This window comes from Rhinopithecus roxellana, chromosome 10 (assembly GCF_007565055.1).
Source record: "Rhinopithecus roxellana isolate Shanxi Qingling chromosome 10, ASM756505v1, whole genome shotgun sequence".
NCBI classification, from domain to species: domain Eukaryota; kingdom Metazoa; phylum Chordata; class Mammalia; order Primates; family Cercopithecidae; genus Rhinopithecus; species Rhinopithecus roxellana.
Genome location: NC_044558.1, coordinates 74376032 through 74401812, shown reverse-complemented (window position 1 = coordinate 74401812; position 25781 = coordinate 74376032). Strand labels below are relative to the sequence as shown.

Genomic DNA, 25781 nt, shown 5'->3' with positions numbered 1-25781 from the left:
AGGAGTCAAAGAACAGACATCACCATCCACTCCTCTCACATAAACGGAAAGTCAGAGAAACATTTATGAAGTGCCTTGCTAACATCAGGCAATGACTGTATCTGGCAGTGAGAATACAAAGATAAGTAAGGCTAAGTTGCTAGTGGAGACAAATGTAATGCTGACCGCTCCAGAGACGTATCACAAAGGTTCCCAGGGAGTCAAGAGAAGGAAGGCACTCTGCCCTCTCATATTCCAACATAAGATTACTTCCAACCTTCCTTCTGACTCCCCTGTTTATCTGCTCTATAAAATCCCAGAATTTCTCCCTCTTCTTTAAGGATTTCCTCATTAATGAACCTTCTCTCTATTGCAAGAGCCTGAATAAAACCATCTCCTTAATTGTTTGGTGCATTTTAACGTTCACAAAAGGTACCATCTTACTTTGACTGCAATTCAAGGCAAGGGAGCTAAGATTTCTGTTGCTGCGTCAAGCCATTTTGACAGTGCAGCTGGCTCCAGTCTCAGATGATGAGAGACTCAACTCTCACCACAGAAACTTGGCCTCTTTTGGTGCCCCATTAGATCAAATGTGACATCATGTGCTGAGATGGACCTGTGGGGCTGTGACATATGAAGAAGTGACTGCGGTTGGGCCTTGAAGAAGCAATGTGCTCTGAGCAGTGGTCTCATAAAAATATGTTGCTGCAATTATAGAGGCTTCCCTGCAATACTTCTTTAGAGGTTCCTCTATTACTACACACCCTGTGCACATTTACACATGGACACAAACATTGACAACTTTACCTTCTGCACAGAAGCCAAACCCACTAGGAAATACCACACTGAAGAGGCTTCAATGCACATATTTTAAAAAAAGAAAAAAGAAAAGAAAGAATGTGAATAGCATCCTCAAATTAGTCCAAAGAATACAAACTGAGGAAACTGATAAAAACAGACATACTCAATGGTTAAAGAAGGAACTGGCAAACTATAGCTCATGGGTCAAATCTGGTCAGCTGCTTTTATAAATAACAAAACATAACATAACAAGCACAAAATAATAAGCTTCACACTTTACTGGAACAAATCCACACTCATTTTTAAAATATATTTTCTATGGTCGTGTGCTGTAACAGCAGAGACAAGTAGTTACAACGAAGACCACTGGCCAAAAAGCCAAGTATTGCTATCTGGCCCTTTACAGAAAAAGTTTGACAACTCCTAGGATAATGCATCAAAATTAATGCCTAACCCTCAACACAGAGAACAGCCTCCAAACTCGAAATTATATTAAAGTATAGTTAAAAGATCACCATTCTACTTTCTCAGTAGTTCTTTCTTTTGGGTGAAATATGATTTTTCCTAATTTGTAGACTTTCTATTCTTGTGTAACACAATTAAAATAATACCAGCATCTATTGGACTAAGCAGGAAGAAATGCTTAAGCACTTCTAGTTCAGCCTTTTTGTCAACTGAACAATAAACTGTGTTAAATTTTGCTAATGGAGACTAATATGAAAAAGCCTCCTTAGCACAGAGAAGACTCCTAATATGTTACTGCTTTTCAAATTTAATATAATTCTTTTTGTGAGGCAATAATTGCATCTTTTTTGCAGGGTTCACTGATTGGAGTAAACAGTGAAGGTCAGGGGATGTGAACGATCTCAGGGTGTCTCCCAACTCCACCTCACCTTCTCAGATCCCACCCACACCATTTCCTCCTCACCCTGAGAGTCAGGAGGCACTTGGTAATGTTGAGTGCTTCTTGCTTGCTCTCTTGGTCTGACGATGGAGTCTGGGCACTACTGAAATAAACCTGGAAAGATACATTCAAACGAGATTGTAAAGGAAGTTTAATAATAAGTTAAGGAACATGTTTCTGAAGAGGAGAGGGACATGATCTTGTCTGTGTGTTGCAATGATAATTTTGGAGGGCATGGGGAAAGGATGGAGAGGGAAGTTACTAGAAACAAGAATGGCTGACACTGTTACTCAGGCAGAGAGAATAAGCACCAGAGACCTTGCCCAGGCAATGGCAGCAAGAACCAAGAAGAGAAAAGAGATGGGAAATACAGTCTCAAGGTGGAAGCAACTGAACTATTTTGCCAACTGATTTTGAAGTTCATTGTCTTTTTCCCATTTTTTATAGCTGTTTGAATGCTTTCCTTTTAGAAAAGGACATTCTTAAGGACATTTGATTGTTAGGTTCTAAGCTCTTTAAGAGCAAGGACAATGCCTAATTTCTTTTTTTTCCCTAATATTTACATCCAAACTGCATGGCATAGATGTTGTGGCATGAGATGCAGTCTGCAGAGCAGAACAGGGAGAAACTGGAGTGGTAGCAGCTGGGGCCCAGATCCCGCCTCCTTCACTTCCTAGCTGTTTGCCCTTGCCAGTACTCCATTTTCTCAGTACAACGTGGAATATAATGTCTGTTTTAGGATTGTTTTAAGAATGAGAGAGAAAAGAGAAAGGGAGAATGTGTTTCTATAGATGTGCATGTAACATTTATAGAAATGGGCACTCAGGAAAAAGAAATTGTTACTAGTATTTTCACACTAGTTGCCCCTCCCCTTTAGGAAAGAACATTTACTGGGCTTGGTTTTCTCTAAAAAATTATCTTGAAGGTTTATTTTATTCTAAGAGATGTGCAGTGGGAGTCATTTTCAAGGAAGTACCTTGAAAAATCCAGGGGAAAAACTGTACTGAAAAATGTGAGTCATACAGCAACTGATTATAGTTCTAGCTTAATAAACCTAATAATTTTCTCCTCACTATATCCTGCCAAGGACACACCTCCTTACTGAAGGCTCAATGTTTCAAGAAATAATAGGTGCTAATAAGTGAGTTAATTGAAATGTGCATCTAAAGCAAGGTATTCAGTAAGATACTGATTAAAAATACTGCTCAGTACCAGAGGGTTTAGAGTGCCTTAGGCAGAGCAGTAACAAGAGGAGAAAATTAATGGCATCTGACCACTCTAGCTCCCCAATACAAATCCAACTTAAGATATGAGGGAAAAAATAAGGTTTCTTTGATTTTTGAGAAACTCTGAGAAGATCTCTGCTGACATTTGAGAAGAGGCAAGTTTCTTCAGAGAGTGCATGACATGGTAATGTGGTTTGGCTCTGTGTCTCCACCCAAATTTCATGTCGAGTTGTAATCCCCAGGTGTCAAGGGAGGGACCTGGTGAGAGGTGATCAGATCACAGAGGCGGGTTCCCTCATGGGGTTCTCATGATAGCGAGTGAGTTCTCACGAGCTCTGACGGTTTAAAACTGTGTGGCTTTCTTTACTGTCTTTCTCCTGTTGCCATGTGAGACATGCCCTTCTTCCCCTTCACCTTCTACTACGATTCTAAATTTCCTAAGACCTTCCCAGCCATGCAGAATTGTGAGTCAATTAAACCTCTTATCTTTATAAATTACCCAGTCTTGAGTAGTTATCGCAGTGCGAAAATAGACTAATACACAGGGCCACTGATATTCTGATTCTAGAGACTATCCATGGAATTGTCTTCTTATCCCAACACTAAAGAATGGCTCCTGTGCCTTCCCCTCTGAGGTGGAAAAAAAAAATCGGTTTTCTTCACGACCTTCTTGTAACCTCCTACAAAGATCAGGAAACCTTTAAAGGGCATAGCAATTTGTTGTATCTTGAAGAAAAAATGTCTCCAGATCATGGTTTTATTTACAAAGCAGACTGTCACCTATACTGAATGATGGATTTCAAGTTAAGTTGGAAGTGAGCTACCCTGAGCAGCAACTCGTGAATTACATTGATTTTCAAATGTCTACCTTGTGAGTTTTTTTTTTTTCATTCAATTTAATTGTATTAAATACAGAGCAGTAAAATATAGTGTGAACCTCACAGTGAGTGGGGAAAAAAGAGATATTTGACAAAGTCACAGTTCTTTCTGCATGAATCTTTTTTATGAGACATGGATTTAAGTATATCTTAGCAAGAAAACAAAAATATAGCTTTGAAGTATTACCTATCTACTTACTAAGACAATCTGGATTTTCAATATGAATCAAGGAAAATGACTTAAAAGCCTACAAGTAATCTGAAAAATGTTTTCTTCTCCAGTGAGTACGCTGAGTGGCAAATCTCTGTGCTATTCTTTATCCCCATGTAACAACAGAACAGTCAATGACGTTTTAATGTAAAATCCAAGAATGATTCCGATTCTGCATAAGATTTTAAAAGTTCTCTGGGGTTTAGAAAACTGATGACAACCTTTATTTAAAGCCAGATTGAATGAAATCATGTTTCTTTTAAGTAAGTCAGCATGCCTAAGAAAATAAGTTTTACTAAAAACTGAACAGAGTTGCATATTGTTTTAATAGTCCTTCAGCTTACAGTTTAACACAAGAATTGAGAATTAAAGCAGCTTTTTATCTGACCTTTTGTTTTAATCTACTGTTTACCAGCCTAATACTTTGACAATTTTTGAAATTTTACAACAATCTCTAGAATATTGGATATAGAAATGTCTTCTTTGCCAATATTCAGAAAATGGCAAGTCATCTTACCAAGAACAATTTATCAATATCTATTTAAAGTTCACCTAGTAAATGACATACATGCATTGTTTTGGGTCAGATAACACTGTACTACTACCACATGAAAAAAATAAAAGCAAACTACCAAATATATTAGGGAGAATGACTACTTTCCTCTAAGTGCAGCAGATGTCAATTGCAATGAGTATTTGACTGCAGTGTCATTATGCTGAAATTGGATTTCTAAAGAAATGCACAGAAGAATTTCTATCAAAATACAATAAATATTTACCCCTTCTGACCTTTCTGCAGAATATGATTTGCTGAAAGGGTCACAGTCAATCTCAATTCACAGAAAAAGAAAATGACTTACGAGAAGATAAGACTTCATGACCAAATTGCAAAATTACTAGACGCAAAAAAAGAGGAAGATGCAGCTGTCCCTTCCTATACATGACAGACATGACCCCCAAAGAACTGGAGGTAAATCAAATCATGTTTTAAAATGAACTCACAGGAAGCTCTTGAATAAGTTCTCTTTCCTACAATACTCTTGCTTTCCAGGCTAGAGATCAAACTCTTTGTCAAAGGCAAAGCCCATGTTCACCCAGATTCCTGAGCTCATTAGTTGATAAAATTAAATAATGGAAATCTTGCTGGCTTGCATGTTTTCACATAGATTATATATCACACAGGTAACCTGAATACCCTATTACAGTGACTAGCACCTAGTGGGCCTGCATCTAATTCCAATCTGAAACATTACCTACTGCCCATGAGTTGCTACTTCTCCTATATGACTAAATGTTGAGATTTTACAGACCAAAGGTAGGGCCAATATTCTGGCTGGCATTCTTCTATTTAATAAGTCCATTTTAAAAGTACATGATCTAGATGATCTAGGTAATATTAACTGTAAAACAATTTTTAAGACCAGGTGTGGTGGCTCATGCCTGTAATCCTAGCACTTTGGGAGGCCAAGGCAGGCAGATCACTTGAGGTCAGGAGTTCGAGGCCAGCCTGGCCAACACGGTGAAACCCCGTCTCTACTAGACATACAAAAAATTAGCTGGGCATGGTGGTGCATGCTTGTAGTCCCAGGTACTGGGGAGGCTGAGGCAGGGGAATCACTTGAACCTGGGAGGCAGAGGTTGCAAAGAGCCAAAATTGTGCCACTGCACTCTAGCCTGGAAGACAGTACAAGACTCTGTCTCAAAAAAAAAAAAAAAAGTTTACATATATAATTTTGTAACATGGAATTCGCCACCCACGCCAAAAAAAAAAAAAGGCATTTTCTTTTAGGGGAAAAAAAGCCCATGACCATTTTTAAGCTCCTTGGATTGAACCCATGCTATAAATAGATTTATAAAAGGCTGCTCTTTGCTGCCCTAAGGCATGCAGTCAGTGTCTCCCTTGCCTTCCTTCCTTTACTCAATCTGTCATTGCACTGATGCTGTCCTAATAACCTCATTCGCCCTAAACATACTGCTTTTTTTCTTTCCCTAGCTTTTTGCAGTAGTTCTAACACCACCAACTGTATGTTTCTCTAGAGAAAGCTTTTGTTGTTCCTGCTTTCGTCGTTCATGCTTTCCTTCCAATGATCCCTGGCCTTAGCACCACAATGATCCTGCCTTAAGCATCCAATGATCCTGCCTTAGCACCACCACTTCAGAGTGGAGAGGAGGACGACAGAGATGGTGCCTTATCTAAGACCTCCCAGAAGTCGTGCCTGAAGGGCTCCTGCAGCAGGGCCAGAGAGCCCCTTCTGACACGGCATGGCAGCAACAGCCTTTGCTTTCCTTTCACCTCCTCCCAGGGTACACTTGTTTGCTGGTACAGGATAAGAAACTAAAGAAGTCAAATAAGCGCTATCAAACAAGGTTATATAAAGCACATGAAAACACACTTCTCATTTCTGGATTGTTCCCTAAGACTGCCTTCAGAAAAATTGTGTCTTCTGTTGGTTCGTTTTACTTCCTTTGTCGTGGGAGACATTTTAACTTTCAGGAGCTAAAGCTCCTAACAAAGACTCTTTGCCTTCTACATGCCCAGCAATTTAAGAGACGACCTCTCATCTCTAGTGACATGGACAGACCCTACTTTTAATACCATCTCTAATGAATTTGCCCAAGAGAGAAACTCCAAACTCTTTCAGTACATGTCTGTCAAACTGAGGGATACATATCCCAGGGATATAAATGACAGAGTGATGGGTTCCATGAAGCCAATGAACAAACACTGGAACTATTTAGAAAAAGCATGTTTAGAGTCAAGTAAAACAGTTACATTATAGAACAGAATGCAAACTTTGGTTAATGTCTAGGATAAAGCGGAAAAATTCAAATATATTTGAGCTTACCACAGCTGCCTCCTGTTATAACTAGGCCCCAAAGGGCCTGCCTCTCTTCACTCAACTTTGAAGCTGAGCAGAAAAGTTTGTCAATCAGGCCAGGCGCGGTGGCTCAAGCCTGTAATCCCAGCACTTTGGGAGGCTGAGACGGGCGGATCACGAGGTCAGGAGATCGAGACCATCCTGGCTAACACGGTGAAACCCCGTCTCTACTAAAAAATACAAAAAACTAGCCGGGCGATTGGCGGGCACCTGTAGTCCCAGCTACTCGGGAGCCTGAGGCAGGAGAATGGCGTAAACCCAGGAGGCGGAGCTTGCAGTGAGCTGAGATCCGGCCACTGCACTCCAGCCTGGGCGCGAGACTCCGTCTCAAAAAAAAAAAAGTTTGGCAATCATTGCTTAAGTAATTACCTATGTCTCTATCAGGATTCTGTATCTGTTGATAATACAGGCCATGACTCTATTACACATCTATGCAATATGATATAAACTAGGAAAACAAACCAGACATACCACAAAATGATGGAAATCATATGTTACTTTGTATTTAAATTTGCTTTCAATTCTGAAAACAGTCATTGTGTCCCTACTAATTTAACACTTAGGCTTGGGAACCTGAGATAAAAGATGTATAGTTAGTTCTTACTGCAATATCTTAGAAATCTGGTACATGTACACTTTATAGCCATGATCGAAACTTGCAAAAATCAATCTGGCCCACTTAATAAAACAGAATTTTGCATCTGCTGTTTCCTCTCTCTGGTACAGTCTTCCCTCCAGTTCTCTATTGCTGATTCCTTTTCACCCTTCAAGTTCATCTCTTCAGAGAGGCTTCCCTAACCATCCCATGTAAAGTACCCCTTTTCATTCCCTCTATAAGCATTTTATTATTCTGTTCATTTTTTTCAAAGCAATTACCATAATTTGTACTTATCTGGTAGTTAATTGCTCTTTCATTTATTATTTGTGTGCCTCATCCAATGAGAATGGACCAGAATCTTGTCAGTCTTATTTACTGCCACATCCCCACCTCTGATGCATGTCACTCAATAAACACTTTTGAAAGAAATACTGCCACATAGCATTTAGAAATAAAGAGGGGGCACGTCTCACAGACTTTCAAAACCCTAAAAAAAAAACAGACCTTGAAGCTATTATAATCTGGCTTTCTTTTCTTACAAACCTAAAAAGAAACCAAGGTGCGGCAACTCTCCCGAGATTCATTTAAGATGGCAAGTTTGAGACACAGCCAGTGAGTGATATTCTTCCATCTCCCTGTCTCCCACTCCAGTGAGCTCTCCAAACCAAGCTGTTGTTTCTGCTAGTCTTACTTTATTATTCCTACAGGATGTATAAACAATGCTGAGCACACGTGAAAACCAAATGTTTGCTTCTTTTCCCATACTGCCTTTTTGTTGTTGTTTTGCCAACCACAGTGGAAAAAAACACACAAAACATTGTATGTCATGCAAAAGAGTCTGACCTCGATGCCATGAGCACAAGAGATGAGATTCTACTGCACTCCAACCTTATTCCACGGTATGGCCTGGAAGCCTCAACTTTGCTGTTGGCATGGCCAGAGCAACTGCCATATCTACTATATATAGTGTTGTTTTAAACCAAGAGAAATGTTCTATACACTGACAATCTCAAACATCCAAAAAATAAATTAATGTAGCCAATATACACTTCAATGAGTATTTGATTGCAGTGTCATTATGCTGAAATTCAGTATCTAGGCCTATTTTCCTCAAAGAGGTCAAGTTTAAATTCAAGTGAACAAGAAAAGAAAAATTTCTATGAAAAGAGAAGGATCACATATGCAAGTGTCATAACAGTCACAAGTCATAAATCCACTGGGGAACTGCTAGACAAGACATGGTTTACTGATCTGGAATCAGACCTACTTATTAGTAAGCTCAATGAGAACAGGTATCTAAGCTACCATATTCGATAAAACATTCCTCCTTACAAGAAACAGTGTGTCTCAAACAACGTCTTTCTAAATTCCTGGAATATTGGGATAATTTGTGGTGCCTACATCAAGGTTCCCTTCAGGCAGCTGCACTCTACTGCCCACAGTTCCCAGGCTTGATGATGTGGATCAAAATTCTCAGGATCCATGGACAGATTAACAGGCCATTCTCTAACCCTCCAACACAATGGCTTTTCTGCACCACATCTTTTCTGTGCCAGTGCATTTTTATTACTTTGAAGTTAGCCGTTTCTTTATGTGCATTTGTCCAGCTAGCCTACCGTTCTTGAATGAAGCATGATGGAGGGATAAGACCATATCAGTTTGTTAACACTAAGTCCTTGCACTGGTCTCTACTTTCTAATTAAACTGACCCAGAGTCTTGCTCCCGAACATCACAATACCGATATACAATTCACAGTTCTGCAGACCACATTTTACTGTGGTCAAGTTTCTTAATCATAAAAAATCAGGTCCCCAATCACTGGTGCCATGTAATCTGGCAAATCTGTCTGAATGCATTCATGCCATAGTGCTCTTAACTGTGTACTTTTTAAAAAGAACATAAGATTAGCTTTAAATTAAGCAAGATGATACTACTTCAAATAATAAAAATTTAGAAATGGATAAGTTAATAATTCTATTAGTTCCAAAGTTTAGAATATTTACTCAAGCATGAGCAAATGTTATTAGGATCCAGTGAATAACATTAGAGTATTTTTAAAAACCTGTGCCAAATGTGAATGTAAAACAAAACTGGGGAATAGGGAATTATTTTATCTATATCCAAGAAAAGGGGCCCTATTTAGCTCCCAAAGACTTCTGATAAAACCTAAAGCAGATGTTGATAATTGCAACCCTATGTACCCCAGATTTCTTTAAAAATTCATTTGGTTATATATTCTGAATAATGTATAAAACTCAAATAGGATACACTGTCAACACATGCATGGCTAGAGTAGTCAGACATATTTTTTAGCAGTCAAAATGAAGCTATATCCTTAATGCTTTGTAATAAAATCAATGATATCCATATCCCTAAACAAGAAGGCTTTTAAAATTAAATTCTTATCCTTTATATAAATTAATAAAAATATAGGGTATAAATAGTATTTAACAATTGTTCTCTCACCCTGAAAAGTTTTTCCACTCACACATTATTTGTACATGAGTTTCAAATGTAGGAATTACTACAATTAAAACAAATTCATGGCCAGGTGCAGTGGCTCACGCCTGTAATCCCAGTACTTTGGGAAGCCAAGGTGGGCAGATCACCTGAGGTCAGGAGTTCAAGACCAGCCTGACCAACATGGTGAAACCTCATCTCTACAAAAAATACTGAACTTAGCTGGGTGTGATGGCCCATGCCTGTAATCCCAACTACTCGGGAGGCTGAGGAAGGAGAATCACTTGAACTCGAGAGGCAGAGGTTGCAGTGAGACAAGATCATGCCATTGCACTCCAGTCTGGGCTATAGAGTGAGACTTCATCTCAAAAAAAAAAAAAAAAAATCATATTTCATTTGAGTTACTGAGAAGAGGAATTTAGACAGCAGCATAAAATAAGTTGTCATTTAAATAGACATTTTAAGACAATTTTTTAAATGAACACAATGTTGAACTCAGTACAACATTTTGTTAAAGCAAAATTCTCCTTAATCTTTGCACTAATATGTTATTCTAGAAATGCTGACATTGCTGGACACCTGGCAAATGCTCAAAAAGTGTTAAAAAAAAATGAACTTCACATAGAATTGGCTCACTGTTAGTTTGTTGAGGCTTTGATCTGAGTAACAAAGTGACAGCATCATGCTATCATGGTACAGGTACGTAAAGTTAAATCAAGCCATACGTGGCTAACACAGAGACCAGCTTCTTCAGAGTGCTCATTCTGTTGTTTCAGAAAGGCAACAATGGTCAGATCCACAAAAAATCATACGAGAAAGTAGACTGGACAGACCTTCTAACACCTGTATATGACATGTATCAACAAAGGAGTGGGTGTGCTTGGCATTTTCTCAGGTATGAAAAATAATTTGACTAATATTAATCTGCCTCTCCCCTTGAGCTAACAACTAATATAGAGGCAAAAGGAAGCACAAGAGAAAATAAGACCAATTTGGGAAATGTAAAGTGAGCAGGCTAACTGCTATTGTCGAAAAACTGCATTGTGAAATGTCTACCTTTTCCCATCGCTTACATGCTACACATCACTTACCCAAATCAGGCTGTCAAGGTTATAGATCCTGCCTCAGAACTGTCTGGTAAATCTTTATGTGAAATCTTTTTCAATAATAAATTCATCAAAATAAATTAACAAGAGACTTTTCTTTTCTTGGTTTTCTGACATGGTAAATTTCAGAATCGAAAATGAATTAAATATTTTAATGAAAATAGGGAAACATAAACTTATTCCTAAACTAGTACATGAGGTACTCATATGATTTATAAAAATTAGTATGAAAATTAATGCAACACATGTAGACAAAGCATTTTAATTTTTTACAATGATTATTTTGAAAACAGTTCAAATAGTTTTTAAATTAATATGGAAGGTCAATAATACATATATAATTTTATATAGGGATATTTATACATAAATAATACATGGATATACATAAATATCCATATATTAAAAAATGTTTTATATATACACACACACAATAATGACAAATAAATAAGACCACTGTATAGTTTTTAAATTCATATAAGTATAAAGTCTATATACCTGAGCCGACCTCTTTTTCCTCCTCTTCAATGTTGTTTTTGATGCTATCATATTCCTCATCAATGGTCTGGTTACCACGCATCTGAGATAAAATTCTGCGGGCCTTCTGAGTCTGTCCTTTCTGAATAAGCCATCGAGGGCTCTCAGGCAAAAAGAGAAAGCCAAAAAACTGTATAACTGCCGGAATTGCTGCAAGTCCCAACATGTACCTGCAAGAAAAAAAATCCACATTTACTGTAAAATTTGCTCTTACCATCATGTGCTCACTACATACTTTTGTGTTGTGTTGACAACAATAATATTTAATGCAAAGTTAGCCAGATTTATTTGTGTGTTTGTGTATCTGTCTGTCACTAGGAAAAAAGGATATTTTTGTGCTGTACTGAAAATTTAAAAATGAGAAAAATCTAATTATTTCTCTATCTTTCCCACAAATTACATTGAAAAAGAATGAGCAAAAGTTACAATAATTATGTATACACATTCTAAACCAAACATAATCACCATTCCTATGTAAGGTTAACATATGTAATTTTGTACTTTACAATATAAAATGGGGCTATGATAAAACTTTCTGATATCTGCTTAAAAGGCACACTTTCCATTAAAATAAGTGCCCAAATGTGTTTCTTTATAGTTATTTCTGACTTGTGAATCATTAGTTATAATTTTGTTTTTACAATTTTCCTATTTCATTTTGCCTTCAAGCATCATGTTCATCATCATCACCTGAGGAATGGGCGCCCACAGGAAAAAAAAAGATGGAGTCAGAAACCAATAATCCTAATAAAAATGATGACAAATATAAAAATCTGCTCATATTGTTGTAAGTTATCTGTTATCTCTTTAAATATCTATTCTTAATGGTTGGCAAAATTCTAAATAGCAAATAACAATATCATTTTAACTCCATCCAAGAAATAACAAAAATAGTAATGAGTGTATCAACATCAAAGATCTCTCCAAATTATAATCACCAGACTGATTTCCTAACATCTCTAAAGCCTCCATCTTTTTGAACCAAAGGGGTTGAATTAGATAAACTTTAAGCTGTCTTTCAAGTGGAAACTCCATGCATCTAGGATACCGGGATGTTTTCTGTTAATCCAACTTCTCTAGGTATGTTCCAGGGTAGATTCCTAACAATAGAGCTCAGCAGGCCAATTCTATTTCTATAACAAACCACACTGATATGCATAAGTCATGGAAGTCACCTGGCTCAATATATTTTTCAAAGCTATTCTACCTTTTAAGCTGTGCTAAACTAAAAGTATAGTAGTCTTAAAGGTTCCAGAGATAAATCTCACAAAATAAGTCTGCTATTTTCCATGCAATTTCATTTTAATTAAAAAATCAGTAGAAGAAAAAATACGATCATTACATGGGTAGTAAGAATACCTTCTACTACAAACTACAAACTAAAACTACACATGGAAACAGAAAAATTAACCAGGATTTGGAAAGTAAATAAACTATTTATGAATGAATGACTAAATGAATCAGTTGGCCTGCAGTGTTAAATCTTATTAGAGGTGTCTTATGCTTTAGGCCATGGATTGTGATAATTACACCAATATTTAGTCACTCCTGCCTCTGCTCATCCACAGAGCACACAGTTATTTAGCCTTAATTTATGTCTCTGTATCCTGTATTATAATACATTATTTACCTATCCCAATCAATTGCTTAATATTATTTAACTTTGTATTCAGCATAGCATCTAGTCATCTTGCACACAGTAGACACTGAGTACATATTTTATGAAATAATACATAAGCACCTGTATATCTAAACTTTCTACATTAACTAACCAGAAAATAACTGTGCTTTGGATTTACATGACAATATCTTAGAAGACAACTCTTCTGGGTCATTTAGCTCTGCAAATTTACTTGCACAGTAATTCCCTCCAACCAAACCATTCATTATTATAGATATAACTGGACCTTCTCTTCTAGTCCTCGGATGAGAGCTACAGAGATCAGCTCACAAAAATATGTACTGCTGGCCTCTTCTCCTTAAGATGTTAACTTGTATAATTTAATCTGTTATTTAAACATGTGTTTTATTGCTGTAAATCAATAAAACTTCCATCTGAGCTGTGTCAAAGAAATGTTTATACTATATTGATAATTATTTAAAAGTGATTTTTTAAGGTAGACCCTAAATATACAGGATTAGGAAATAAATTTTAAAAGTCCTAAGCCTTTATGTTTCATTTATCTACACCTATCTTTCTATTAAGATAGAAAAGTGGCAGATAATGCTTCAAAAAGCACTGAAATAAATGCAGAAACTGAATCATTTTCAGGTCCAAGATGCTCACATAATATTTTGCACTCTACTACTTGCTATTAAATCCCAGCATGCAGTATTTTAACAAGTTTTTTTAAAACAGAAAAAAGAGAAAGGAAGAGAAGAGAAAAGAGAAGACAAAAAGAAAAGGAAAATACAGACATATATCAGCCTATGTTTCTTAAGTGAGTTACCGAAGACAGAATAGGCCTTCTCACCTTTTGAAATCTGTGCAAGAGTCTGGATCTGAAATGTACAATTTTGTTGCCCTATACCAACGTGGGGAAAAGGAATTTGTACCCTGCTGCCAATCATTAAGAATACTAAAGCTTCTTTCCAGAGATGAGTCAAGAAAAAAATGTTTTACACATTTGTATCCTAATACTTCTAAAAGTAAAATGGAAAGCTTATTTTGTTTTAATTAACTTTCATGATAAAAATATTTTGATATGAATAATTTTCATGGCTTTGAAGAAATGCAGTACACAAGATCAGAGCTTATATAACAGAGGACACAGGAACAGATGTAGGTGTCACATCAGCTCCAGGCATACAAACCACGAGAACCTGGTCAAGTTACTTACCATTTTATTTATTTATTTATTGAGATGGAGTCTCACTCTGTCTCCCAGCCTGGAGTATAGTGGTGCGGTCTCAACTCACTGCAACCTCCGCCTCCTGGGTTCAAGCAATTCTCCTACCTCAGCCTCCTGAGTAGCTGGGACTACAGTTGCGTGCCACCACGCCTGGCTAATTTTTGTATTTTTAGTAGAAACGGGGTTTCAAAATATTGGCCAGGCTGGTCTCGAACTCCTGATCTCGTGATCAACCCGCCCAAAGTGCTGGGATTACAGGCATGCGCCACTGCATTCGGCCAAGTTACTTAACGTTTTAACACACAGGTGATAGTGTCTATTTCATAAGACTGCTGGGGGAATTAAGTGAAATCATTGTAACGTGTTTGTTCTGGCCGTATCACCCAACTAAATTTTCAGCAGGTAGAACTAACCAATTTCTTTCTTAAGAAAAACATTCCTCTAACGATGTGCAGACTGGAGAATAGGAAAGATAAATAAGAGGCTGTGTTGCTGTGGTACTTATAAAAATTTCAACATGAGACAAAAAGAGAAGGATCTCTATAAACTAAACTAAGGCAGTAGTAGTAGGACTACCAGTCCTCTAAATCCAAGGAAAGCAGGAATTAGATGAATGACAGAGTATTGTGATATACTGGGGCAGGCAGTCCCCAAGAAAAGCAAGTAGTTTCCTATTGATACAAGAGATCTCATTATTCTAAATTTAGTCAGGTACTCTAAACCTGGTTTCACATTAGAATCACCTAGGAGGCTGGTGAAACCCACCAGTTTCCAGGCCCACCCTCCTCTAGGGATTTTGATTAATTGATCTGGGCTCTGGGCCCAGGGAGTTCTGTTTTATTAAAAGCTCTCCAGGTGGTGCTAATGTGCGGTTGTGGCTGAGAACCAAGGATCTAAATGCTTTTAAAACCCGGGGTAAACATGAACAACAAGCACCCAAGGTCCACACCTTAGGGCAAAAGCCATTTATCTTCTGCGGGCAAGTAAGCGCACCAGACGAACACACAGTCAAACAGGCATGCCAAGCTCTCATAAGTTTTAAAAATATTTAGTATGTTCTTTACCATCATGATCACTCATCTAAGGATTTAAAATTTTCTAAACTTACAGTTATGAAATGAACTATTTTCTGGCACAGCTAGCAGTACCAGCACCTTCCTACCAAAGCAGGCCATTTAAAGGGAGAGGAACGCTTCCAAGTGACAAGGTTAGGCCAGCTATCAATAAAGAACAATCCCACCAATGTCACCTCAGGTTAAGCCTTCTCAATTCCAGAGACTGAAGCTGTGTGAATCATGGATCCTGCATTCCTGGGGCCAGACCTCCTGCTACGGCTCAGCTGAGCAAGTCTGCTGTCTCTTCCATCAGATGGCTAGGGGCCTCACAACAAACCAAACAGCTCCTTCTCTGAACTGCACATTCGCTCTCATTCCTGTTTTAAAGCAATCCTGCTGCTCTCACCTATGTAACGAAAGACAATAATCCTCTAACATCTGCTTCCTTAAGTCATAGACTTTTTGCGCTTCGTGATCATTGACCTCCTCTCTGAACTGACAACATGAGTTAGCATGTTATCTACTCTTTAGCAGTCCAGAGGTGTGATGATTATGTTCCAAATATGTGAAAATCTAGTTGAATGCACAATCTCAGCATAGACATGTAATTGTTTAGTAACAACAATACTAATGGCAATAGTAATAGCTAATGTGTAGCACCAGTTACCATGTGCCAAGCACTGTTCAGAACAGTTAAGAAACATTAACTCCTATGATTTCACAACAACCCTATGAGGCGAGTGCCCATTATTATCCCCACTTTCTAGACAAAGAAATGAGGCACAAAGAAGATACATGGTTAGTATGCAACAGAACTACAGTTAAAATCCAGGAAGTCTGGCTCCTACAATAAATGTTTACTGCAAGTCAAGCTATATTAAATGTTCAGTAATTACTTGATAATTAATTCAGTAGAACAAATAAAAAAAAGTGCATGAATTTACCTTAGCTTCATGTTTAAAGAATTCAGAGGTTCCCTTTGGAAGTATTATTCCCTCACCTCTGTTAAATGCAGTAAAACACTGCAGAAATAACAAAGCAAAAACAAAGCTGGCTGGCTGGGAGCTGTCACTCCTAATTGTGCCCAGCACAGGTGCCCAACACAGTACCACCCACTGGGCTGGGTAACTGCAAGCTGAATTTAAATAACACAGAACTGCTAGTAGGAATGGAATATCCTGTGATTCTCTCAACACCTATCCTTACTAAATCAGAACTCCCTAAGAGCATTACTGTTAAAATAGCTGACTAGTTAAAATACCTCATGTGTAAAGGGTAAATTTGTACTGCTTATTTTGAACACTGTGCCAAACTAAGGTTTTATTTAATGTTTCTTTAACATACACTAGAAAACTTTTCATGCAGGAAAAAGTTGGATAACAAGAAGGTGGGTAATTTTTAAAAACCATTAGAAGCAAAAATATTCGTTTGCAAGGTTTTAAAGGATTTGATCCTTTGAAAATATTTTCTATGATGAATATGATAGATCGCAAGTTGCTTTCTCTTTATTTTTCAATCTCTGCATCCCAAAGGTTTCCCCAAGCTTCACTCCTCCTAGAGAAACTGTATAGGAGTAAACAATTGTGTCTTGCTTTTGTGCTGTTTCTTTCCCTTCTCCCCTATGTTCCTGTTTCTCCTTAAATCCACAAATGACATGAAAAGGTTGCCAATGCCTTACAGTGGAAGATCGATATGATCTGTGGTTTTAATTTTAAGTCAAGCTGTAATGGAAAAACTATCCTACTTAAGGGAAGTTTATTACAATACATTATATTTTTTAAAAACATGCAATTGTTTTTATAGCCCTTGAGGAGCTGAATTCTACTAAGAGAAGACACTTTTCACTTTGAGAGGCACAGGAAAGGTTTTCAGACACCATACTCATTTAGCCAGTTATCCTCCCAACAGATCATGAGAGCATTAAGGTACAGGTCAACTATCACTTCCTTACTGGTTTCCCAACTTCATATTGTCAAAACTATGGTTCCAAGCAAAATAACCACCTCATATATTTTAGTCACAGATAATCTTGATACTTTCTAAAACACTAAGATTGGCTCACTGACTATCTCTGAAATGTCATCCTGAGTACAGTGAGGCTTTTTAGCAAATTCTCTAATAACATCCAATGCTGTCTTAAACTAAAAAAAAAAAAATGAAATGAAAAAATTGTATCTGTAATTCCAATTAAGTTTTATTTCCAGTCTGTCTTCTGGCTTGCACTTTTGCTATTGATTAACAAATCGTGTCCATGTTAGCCCATTCTGAATAGCTCAGAGGAATATTATAAATATTAAGATGATTTATTCTTTAAAATTCTATAGCTTCAAGTTGGCATCCTTTCACAAATAACTATAAAATAAACTCAAAATCTTTTTTTCCTGCAATAGTTCACTGAAAATAAAAAGGGTTAGCAATTAGAATCAGTAGATTATTTGAAAACACTACCTAATGAAGATGTATTGTGTTTGCTCAGAAAGCCAAGCCTTGTGATTTCTCTGAGCTGCTACTCAGCTATTTACCCAGGAAACATCTCCTGAATGTATGTTAAATGCCAAGCACTAAAGCTAATCACTGAGCACCATGAATAAACTTACCCAGGGATGGCATCCGCCCCCGCCCCCCCCCCCCCCCCCAGCTAGAACTTCGCAATGATAAACAGGACAGTGAAACATTTTCCCCTTAAAAAAGCATAACTTAAACCCCTTCAACCTCATCCAAGAACACTGTGCCCTCAGCCCTACATCCAGAGCTATCCAACTACATTGTTCAACGTTCCAAACGAATTTTGAATCTTTCATATACTGAAGGAATAATCACGAGTGATATGTTTACTAAAAGATCTCTATCCATGGATTTACAAAAGAAATGGTCATCGTTATTGATCAATAACTAGATATTTACACGATAACATGGTCACCAAACGTAAGTTACGATTTATGTAATATGTTTCTACTTAATGCAAAAGTTTTAGATGCAAACAGATAACACTGAATTTAGCCAGTTGCCAAAGTTATGTTACAGCAACTTACTTGGTAACACATTTTTAAATTTTAGTTCATGCTTCACAAGTCTATTTTAGCAGAAAAGAAAACATTGCCACATTGAGATCCCAGGCTGGAAAGTTACTTTTCCTCTGCCACCAAGGACAATGTAAAACATGCACCCTGATGACTGATACACTTGATAATGGGATGGCAGCTACAGAATAAACATAAGACCACAGCTGAAGGTATATAAGAAAAATTTCAATGTGCACGGCTGGAATCTTTCACGTTAAATGCAGGTAATATATGATCCGCAAATGATCAACTCCTGTTTTACCTAGAGAAAGATTCTGTGTAAACTGCAAACAAACAAACCATCATTACCAGGTAAGTAAACATAACAAAATATTAACTCTGTCTACATAGCTTAAGAGAAGACGCCACCAAGTAAATTAATATCAGCATATAAGTGGCTTGGCCAGGGTTATTTAAAATGTCATGATTATAGTGGAAGAAGCAAAATATATTCTGACAGAATGTGATACTGCTGAAATCAATGAATGTGGCATTTTGCACTAATATTAGGTAGTTTTAAACTGTATGGTAAAATATGTTAAGACCTGCACAAAATCCACAGTACTATTGCCGAAAATAATGTACACACTTCTTAAATATACACATATCCTTTTTCTTCTCCCAAACCCTGAGAATGCATGAAAAGCTTTGAGCTACAGATTATAGAGAAACAGTAATGATCAACAGACATCCCTTGCTTCAAGTAACCTATACTCCACTAATCATCAAACAAAATAGGATTCTTTAACTGCCATGATAGGGGTTTAGGCCCAGTGTAGGAGGAGTAAGGAGAGCAGTTATTCCAACAGAAGCTATTAGAAAAACATTCCGGCAGAAACATTTATATTATTCACTGGCCAAGGCAGAACAGGAATATATCAGAGAAATCCACCATAAGGCTGAAATTAATTTATTTTTTAGGTAAAATTTATATACAAGAAAATGCAGAGATCCAAGGTGTAACCATTCTGAATTTTAAGAAAATATGCACACCCTTGTAAACACTATCTCAATCAAGAAAGAGAACATTTCCATAATTCGAGGAAGTTCTCTTATACCCCTGTTCCAGTCAATCCCCATTGCCACAGACTACCACTGATCAAACTTTTGTCCCCATAGCACATTGATGAACTTCATATGGAATCATGGGGAATGTACTGTTTTGTGTCTAGCTTCTTTTAGTCAGCACAATATTTTAAAAATTCATTCATATGGTTGTTCCTTCTATGTCACTGATTCATTTATCTACTGTTACCAGACTGTGTTGATTACTTTAGTGTTATAATAAGTCTTGAAATTAGACACTGAATCCTCCAACTTTGTTCTTTGAGATAGTTTAGCAATTTTAGGTCCTCTGATTTTCCATAAAAATTTTAGAATCAACTTTTCTGGTTGAATGAATGTAAGTGATGATAGTGGATATCTTTGCCTAGCAAACAGTCATAAGGGAAAGCATCATTTTTTCACCACTGAGAATAAAGTTGGCTGCAATTTTTTTTGTGTGGATGTCATTTTCTATTCTGGTTTGCTGAAAGGTTTTATCATAAATGAATGTTATTCTCTCAAATATTTTCTCTGCATATACTGAGATGATCATACAGGTTTGCCTCCATTGAATAATTTCAATATGGTAACTTGCATGGATTATTGTTCCATATGCTAAACCAACCAACCTTCCTGGGTCATGATTTATTTCCCTTTTACATACTGCTTGGTTCAGTTTTACTCATTTTTTGTTGTTAAGGATACTTTTTGGTCTGTGTTCATGAAATTGGACTCAAATTTACTTTTCTTGTAACAATTCAGGCCCTAGTATTAGAATTATGCTGGCTTCCAAAACCTTAATGGGAAGTGTTTATTCTACCTTAATTTTCTTAAAGTTTTTGTTTAAAATTGAAGCTATTTCTTCCTTAAATATTTTATAGCATTCACCAGGGGCTGGGTGCAGTGGCCCACACCTATAATCTCAGCAATCTGGGAAGCTGCGGTGGGTAGATTGCTTAAGCTCAGGATTTCAAAACCAGCCCAGGCAACAAGGTGAAACCTCAACTCTACAAAAAATACAAAGATTTGCTGGGTGTGGTTGCATGTGTCTGCGGTCCCAGCTACTCAGGAGGTTGAGGTGGGAGGATCCCTTGAGCCTAGGAGGTCGATGCTGTAGTGAGCTGTGATCGTGCCACTGCACTGCAGCCACCTGAGTGCCAGAGTGAGTGAGACTCGGTCTCAAAAAAAGAAAAAAACAAATTCTATATGGGCCTGGAACTTGCTTTGCAAGTAACTTATTAATCAGGATTTAGCTTCTTTAATAAATACAGGGATACTCGAATTTTCCATTTTATGTCCATTTTTGGTAAGTTGTGATTGTCAAGCAAATGACCATCCCATCTAAGTTGGTAAATTTATTGGCACAAAGTTGTTCACAGTATTCCTTCATTATCCTCATAATGTCCATAAAATGACATGCCCTCTTTTATTCCTAATATTGATAATTTGTACTTTATCTTTTTCTTCTTAATCAGTTTAATCAATCATAGTCAGTTTATCAATTTTATTAATCTTTTCAAAGAACCAACTGTTACATTGACTTCTGCTGTTTATTGTTTCATTCTTTGTTTTGTTTGGTTTTAATTATCTCTTATTTTTCTAGCTTCTTAACATGAAACTTAGATCACTGACTTTAAACCTTTCCTCTTCTCTACTGTAATCACTTTTAAGCTACATATTTTCATCTAAGCACTGCTGTAGCTGCATTTCACAAATTTTAATATATTGTATTTTATTTCCATTCAAAGCTATTTTCCAATTTTCCTTCTGATTTCCCCTTAGACCCATGAATTATTTAGAACATGCTACTTTAATTTACAAATATTTGCAGCTTTTTCTGGCCATCTTATTGTTATTGTTTCTAATTTAATTCTGCTATGGTCAGGGGACAGATACTTCATTTATTTATTTAATAAATTATTAACATTTATTTTATACCCCAAGATATGATGAATTCTGGAGACTGTCTAATGTAAACTTGAAAAATAATACGTAAGGCCAGGTGTGGTAGCTCACACCTGTAATCCCAAGCCAAGGTGGGTGGATCACTTGAGCCCAGGAGTTTAAAGACATGGCAAAACCCCGTCTCTACAAAAAAAATACAAAAATTAATGCGCATGGTGGCATTTGCTTCTAGTCCTAGCTACTCAGGAGGCTGAGGTGGAAGGGTTGCTTGAGCCCAGGAGGTCGAGGCTGCAGTGAGCCATGTTCATGCCACTGCACTCCAGTCTGGGTGACAGAGCAAGACCCTGTCTCAAAAAAAAAAAAAAGAACAGAAAAAAAAAGTAAAGAAAGAAAAGGAAAAGGAAAGGAAAGGAAAATAATATGTATATTGCGATTGTTGGATGCAGCAGTCTGCAAATGTCAATTTTGACAAGGTATTTAATAGTACTGGACTGCTTTTTTATAACCTATCTTATATCTAGATGTTCTATCATTGTTAAAAAAAAAGTTAAAAATTTTGCAAATATAAGCCTGATTTGCCTATTTTTTATTGTGGTAAAATATAAATAAAATTACCATTTTATCCATTTTTAAGTATACAGCTCTACAGAATTAAGTGCATTCACACTGTTGGCTAACTGCCAGCTGACAATTTTTGCTTCATGTATTCTGAAGCTATCTTATTAGATAAACTACACATTTTGTATCATTATCATTTCTGATGACTTGGCTCTTTTGTCATTAGAAAATGCCCTTCTTTATCTCTGCTAATACTGTGTCTCCAGAAGTCTACTTTGTGTGACTATTAATATAGCCACATCAGCCTTCCTATACTTACTTTTGTGTACTATATCTTTTCCCAACCTTTCACTTTGAATCTAACAGCATTAAAGTGTGTCTCTTTAGACAATGCATACCTGTGTCACATTTTTAGTACACAATAATTTTTACATTTAATGTAATTATTACCATAAATGTGTTTTAGGTATACCATTTTGCTATTTGTTATTTGTGCCATCTCTTATTCATTCCTGTGTTCTTAATTTATTGCATTTATTCAGCTTATCAAAATATTTTAAGTATTCCATTTTCATGCTCATATGGCTTCTTATGTGTTTCTGTTTGTAATATATTCTAGTCATTGTTCTACAGATAAAAACATGTATCTTTCACTTATCAGTCTACCTGGAGATACTGCTGCACCATTTCACAAATATATAATTCCATTTACTGCCTCCAACTTTTTTGCTATTATCATAAAATTGAGAGGAAGGTACAGAGATATCCCATACACTTCCTGCCCATGTATGCATAGCCTCCCTGATTATCAACATCTTCCACCAAAGTGGGACATTTGTTGCAAGAGATGAGCCCACATTAGCACATCGTTATCACCTATAGTCCAAAGTTTACATTAGGTTTCACTCTTGGTGCTGTATAGTTCATGAGTTTGGACAAATGTATAATGGCATGTATCTACCATTAAAGTATAATAAAGAGTATTTTCAGTATCCTAAATATCATCCATTGCTCTATACATACATACATTCTGCCCATGTTTATAGTGGTCATCTTCAGGGGAATTAGACTTACACAAACTGCTCTGTTATTACCAAACCATGTTTACATTTTCCTGGAAAAAAATCAGGTAACTGAAGGTGAGAGCAATTTTTATTGCCAACTTAAATGCCGAATATAGAGACTTAACCTAAAACATTCTGAAGATAACAGCAAACAATACCTAATAGCAGTGAAGAGTTTGTATGTTCACCGCTACTAACTCATTTGATCCTGTAAACAACATTGTGTAACTGCTGGAACACCAGCTAGGTGAGAATATTAGAGCTGAGATAAATTAATTCATATGCTGTGAAAGCAAATCTTAAACATATTTTTCGTATCACACTGTAATATCTTCATGATAAACAGTCGTATTTCTATCTTCAGCACTAAGGTATCTACTTTTGGGAGTTGTTTTGACAAAGGGTCTCACACTGTCACCCAGGTTGGAGTGCAGTGGCACGATCTTGGCTCACTGCAACCTCTGCCTCTGGGGTTCAAGATTCTCCCACCTCAGCCTCCTGAGTAGCTGAGATTACAGGCACGTGCCACTACACCCAGCTAATTTTTGTATTTTTTTGGTAGACATGGGGTTTCACCATGTTAGCCAGGGCGGTCTCAAACTCCTGACCTCAGGTGATCCACCCGCCTTAGCCTCCCAAAGTGCCGAGATTACAGGCGTTGAGTCATGGCACCCGGCAGGTATTTACTTGTAATCAGACTGTTTGCCACCAATTAATACATGTGTTATCTAAATCTATCATTCTTAAAATGGCTACTGCATACTTCTATTTGTAAGATAGTGATTGACTCATATTCTACATTTCATATAGAGCCAAGTACCACTGATCTATTAGCATGAAATTATAAGAACACATTCTCCAGCATAAATTTGTTTAGAAATAACATCCCCATTTAAATATCATTCTGAGAAGCATCTTACTGACATGGATTTTAAAATAATAATAATAATAATAATTATTATTATTATTTGAGATGGAGTCTCGCTCTGTCACCCAGCCTGGAGTGCAGTGGCGCAATCTCGGCTCACTGCAACCTCTGTCTCATGGGTTCAAGCAATTCTCTGTCTCAGCCTCCTGAGTAACTGGGATTACAGGTGCCCACCACCACACCCGGCTAATTTTTGTATTTTTTTAGTAGAGACAGGGTTTCACCATCTTGGCCAGGCTGGTCTTGAACTACTGACTTTATGATTCACCTGCCTTGGCCTCCCAGAGTGCTGGGATTACAGGTGTGAGCTAATATTATAGGGGACAGAGGCTCATCAATTCATCCATCTAAAATTAATATTGATTTAAAAAAATATTTTGAGGCTTTCAATAAACAAACCCAAATCTGATGTGTTATGAAAGTAAGAGCAAAGGATTTCAAGTTCCATCCACACCTACCAAAGGCCGGCCTTCCTGCTTTACCCCCAAACTCCCAGAAGATCATCATAGCCCTCCTCCTCGCTGCTCTAACTTCTCACTCTTGTCCAAACCTGACTGGCTCTTTCAGATGACAGGGCCTTCGAAGATTACATTTCACCTAGAATTTACCTCTCCCTCACTGTACCTGGAATTCTTTTATTCAAAAATCTCAAATATCTTTCTGTTGTGAGGCTAAGTTATTCACTCCTCTTGGGAGTTCCTATAACACTATATCCATCATTTGCTTAAGAGACTGAAAAAAAAGTCTCTCTCCTATATTAGGCCATTAGAGGCTTCAGGAGAGGAGCACTTCTTATCCATCTTTCCATCTTTAGTATTAAATACAAGACTAGTATGCAGAAAGTGTCAAGAAATTCTTTTTGAATGAATGACTGAATCATTTCCATACCAACTGATGACTCCAAAAGTATAACCTCACAGCTGTACCTTGGCAGCAGCCTCATAAATAGGTTTCCTAAATCTACCCAAGAGGCGAGAGCCCCAGTTAGTTCTGGGCATCACTGCCATGGTGATCTTTGACTCCTATCATGGCATACTCTGCTAAAAAAATAATAAATTCCCTTTGCCTGTAGACAGAAGTTGGACTTGAATTCATAGACCATTGGAATCTGGCTTCAGCCTCTTATGTACATCATCACTGTAGCCTCAATCCTCCCTGATCCTACTCCCTCTTGGTCTATACTCTGCCTCCCATATCCACCTGTGTCCACCTGAGTCCCATCAATTCTTCAAAATTTAGCATGTCTCACATTGTGCATGAGTCAGCCTCAGTATACTCAGTAAAATCTCTCCTATAGAGGTTCCCAGGCTAGTATTTTGTATTTCTCATTCAATACCTATATCACATCAATTAAATGATGAAACATGAAAATGACTAGTACAACCAGACATTTAACAAATGGTTGTACGTAGTTCAGTGAGGTGGAATAAGATAAGCCTGTGTTTTTTTTTTTAAAGTAAGTCTAGGAATAAGATGAGTAAAAATCAGCATAAAACAGAAAAATTTAGCCTCTCTGTATATATACTTATCCCTATTAATACAAATCACATGATGACCATATACTTGTAAACACAGAAACACTCATTTGAAACTCAGCATTATCAAACAGAAAATAATGAAAGTTTCCAGATTCCCAGGGAGGTATATTCTTTTGAAGGAGATAAATTTTCATAGGCTAGAAACTAATCTTCTTTCTCTTATTTTTATCCTCAAAAACACATATAATTAATAATTTA

At 37.1% G+C, this 25781-nt stretch overlaps 1 protein-coding gene across 1 annotated transcript in view; it reads right to left on the bottom strand.

Moving 5' to 3' along the window:
• SLC2A13 (solute carrier family 2 member 13) overlaps nt 1–25781 on the bottom strand; it is a 400273-nt gene that overhangs the window by 298862 nt on the left and 75630 nt on the right. The window contains exon 3 of the mRNA XM_010366135.2: nt 11539–11747. Within this exon, the coding sequence (XP_010364437.1) occupies nt 11539–11747 (209 nt within the window). The remainder of the gene's footprint in view (nt 1–11538; nt 11748–25781) is intronic.